The sequence below is a fragment of the Crocuta crocuta genome, unplaced genomic scaffold, assembly GCF_008692635.1.
Source record: "Crocuta crocuta isolate KB4526 unplaced genomic scaffold, BGI_CrCroc_1.0 scaffold43, whole genome shotgun sequence".
In the NCBI taxonomy this organism is placed as follows: domain Eukaryota; kingdom Metazoa; phylum Chordata; class Mammalia; order Carnivora; family Hyaenidae; genus Crocuta; species Crocuta crocuta.
Genome location: NW_027529429.1, coordinates 132,526 through 135,492, shown reverse-complemented (window position 1 = coordinate 135,492; position 2,967 = coordinate 132,526). Strand labels below are relative to the sequence as shown.

General features: G+C 39.1%; 1 protein-coding gene across 1 annotated transcript; it reads right to left on the bottom strand.

Moving 5' to 3' along the window:
* Positions 1-213: 213 nt before the first annotated feature.
* Positions 214-1,173, bottom strand: LOC144227760 (olfactory receptor 56A3-like). Its single transcript, XM_077759500.1, has one exon. The coding sequence runs from the start codon at positions 1,171-1,173 to the stop codon at positions 214-216; it is 960 nt and encodes a 319-aa protein (XP_077615626.1).
* Between the last annotated feature and the right edge of the window lie 1,794 nt (positions 1,174-2,967).

Sequence of the window (2,967 nt, the reverse complement as noted above, 5' to 3'; positions counted from 1 at the left end):
ATGAGAGATTATACATCTATATCCACAGGCACCTCCAGAAAATAATGGAATGTAAGAAATGTGCTGTAACTGTGGGTAAGAAGGAAACCATACAGTTCATATCATCAGGCATGTCCAGAGAGAGGATTCAGACTGTAATTTTATCTCCAAGTCTCTGCCTTCCAATAGTGATTTTGAATATTCTTGGTTGAGAAAAGTCAAGGTAGAACACAATTACTTGCTGCTCTCACCCACCCTCCTCAGTAACTTCCTAATCCCCTCTTTAATCTCCTGGGTCCGTACCCCATAGACAATGGGGTTGAGAGCTGCAGGAATTACATGGTGTAACACATTAAGTAAGACAGGAATATCAGGGGAAATTTTTTTCTTGGCAATGTGGGTAAAAACAAATACCAGCAGGATGGTGCTGAAGAAGAGGATGAGAATGAAGTGAGAGCCACAAGTGCTCAGAGCTTTGGCAGCTGCCCCTTTTGCCTTAAGTCTAAAAACAGCTCGTAGGATGAGGGTATAGGAGAAGAAGATGAGGCTGAGGTCAGAGCCTAGAAGAGTCCAGGCCACAATTAACTGGTAAATTCTGTTAAAGGCAACATTATCACAGGAGAGCTTGGACACAGAAAGATTGGCACAGATACAGTTTTCAATTACATTATTTCCACAATAATGGAGCCGGGCAGAAAGGATGGGAATAGGTGCAGTAAGTAATGTGTTTCGGGCCAAGATGAAGAGAACAGCCTTTCCTACAAACTGGTCGGTGATGATGGATGGGTAGTAGAGAGGCTTACAGATGGCCACATAGCGGTCATAGGCCATGGCCAGGAAGGTGCATGATTCCATGGGCAGGAAGGTATTCATGATGAACATCTGGAGGAAGCAGGTAGAGAAACTGATGGACCTGTGGTCAAGCCAGAAGATGGCCAAGACCTTGGGGATGACAGCCAGGCAGAGCACGACGTCCAGCAGGGAAAGGATGCCAAGCAGGTAGTACATGGGCTCATGCAGAGAAACCTCCAGCCAGATGGTGATCAGGAGGGTGGTGTTGGCCCCCATGGCCAGGAGGAAGAGGAGGCTGAGGGGCAGAGACAACCAATGCTGCCAGATGGGGGACCTGACAAAGCAATTCAGGATGAAGTCTGAGACTTCAATAGAGAGGGTGCTGCTGTTATAAGGCAGCATTGGCAGTGAGTTTATAAGGCAGATGTCTGAGTAGCTGCAGAAGAAAGAAGGAGTTAATCTATCATACTCTGATGGCTGTGTACTTAGCTTGTAAAATCCATAGGGGTAAGTACATAATCTACTTCATCTACCCTACAACCCTCATGCCTAGCACATTTTTTGACGTAAAATAGACATTTGTTGGATATATAATATAATGTTTCCTCATCTTTGTTCTTCTATGTGTTTTATATTACTTTCTCTTATGTGAATGTATCTTTTTAGGTTGTTTGCTTGGTTAGTATTTAATGAATCAGAAATTATTTTAACATCAAATGTTATTTAAATTAAACACATAAAATAAAAGGCTGAGGAATAATTTCAGTTTATATTTAAAATGAGCAGAAATGGATTACAAAGGCTAGATGGGATCTACTTTCAAGATTTTAAGGAAGTAAAATATGATAGTATCCAGTGGCATAATGAACTAGGGTACTTAGAGCAAATCACTTGATGAAAATGTATACAAATCATTTCTATGGTTATGTCTATAACTAATATCTATCTTTATCAATACCATACCCATATCCATACCTACATGTATACCTATACTTATGCTAATAGGCACTTTTATTTTGATATCTTGGATATACCCATGAACAAGTAAAAAAGAAAGAATTACCAGGATAAAGGTTGAATGAAATCCAGACATTGAAATCAAATACTGATGTTGGCTTTCAACCTGATAGCACTTGTAGCACTCCATAAACTTAAGCACCTGCCTTCATTACCCCCAAAGTCTAAAATCCAGGGGCAGAAGAGAAATCTAGGCTCAAGCAGGTGGAGAATGTAGAAGGGATCTCCCATTTAGATAGGGCTTTACAATACTAAATGCTTTACAATACAATACATCTTGAATAAAAAAGTGTGCACTAAAAATAATCCCATTCCTTCATCTTCATCCCTCACTCACACCTGGAACTTCAAATAACATCAAAGCTTATTATATGGTAGAAATCTTCCCTGTAAATTCTGAACTGCAGGCTGGTTCTCATTTGACTTGGCAGCCTGTGTTCACACCAACTGTTTGTCTCAGAAAGGAATTTAAAGTTATCCTGGATTGGTGGTTGTTTCAGAAAATAACAGAAACAAGCCCAAATCCATTCTCTAGAAAGAAACTTCATCTCAGGCCTCAAAGAATTTCAACACAGAAACTCCTGAAGAAAATGAGTTGCTTGTGGTAAACAGACAATTAATTTAATTTTTTTTTAAACAAATGATGGGTTGCCTAGGTGGCTCAATTGGTTGAGCATTTGACTTCAGCTCAGGTCATGGTCTCATGGTTCTTGAGTTTGAGTCCCGCACTGGGCTCTGTGCTGACAGCTCAGAGCCTGGAACCTGCTTCGGATTCTGTGTCTCCCTCTCTCTCTGCCCCTCCCCTGCTCATGCTCTATCTCTCTCTCTCAAAAATAAAGGAACATTAAAAATTTTTAAAAATGAGTGTAAGCCCAAAAAAATGACAGATAGCCAAATCCAATTTATAAAAATTTAAGATATTACTTGTTTTATAAAGGATATAGAACAAAATTATTTCTACTAGGTTTTAGGTAATGAAAGAAAAGCTTTAAAATACACACAATAAAATAAACACACACAAAAGGAGAATCAATCATATCTCCTAGAAATGAAAAAATATAATTAAAATTAACATTGCAAGGGACAGACTTAAGAATAGATTAGCCACACTTGGAAAGATAATTAATGAGCTTAGAAGATAGAACTTGAGAAATGTTTCAGAATAAAGCTCCAGTGGAT

Coding starts and splice junctions, on each gene's coding strand:
- LOC144227760 (XM_077759500.1), bottom strand. CDS start 1,173: ATGCTGCCTTATAACAGCAGCACCCTCTCTATTGAAGTCTCAGACTTC.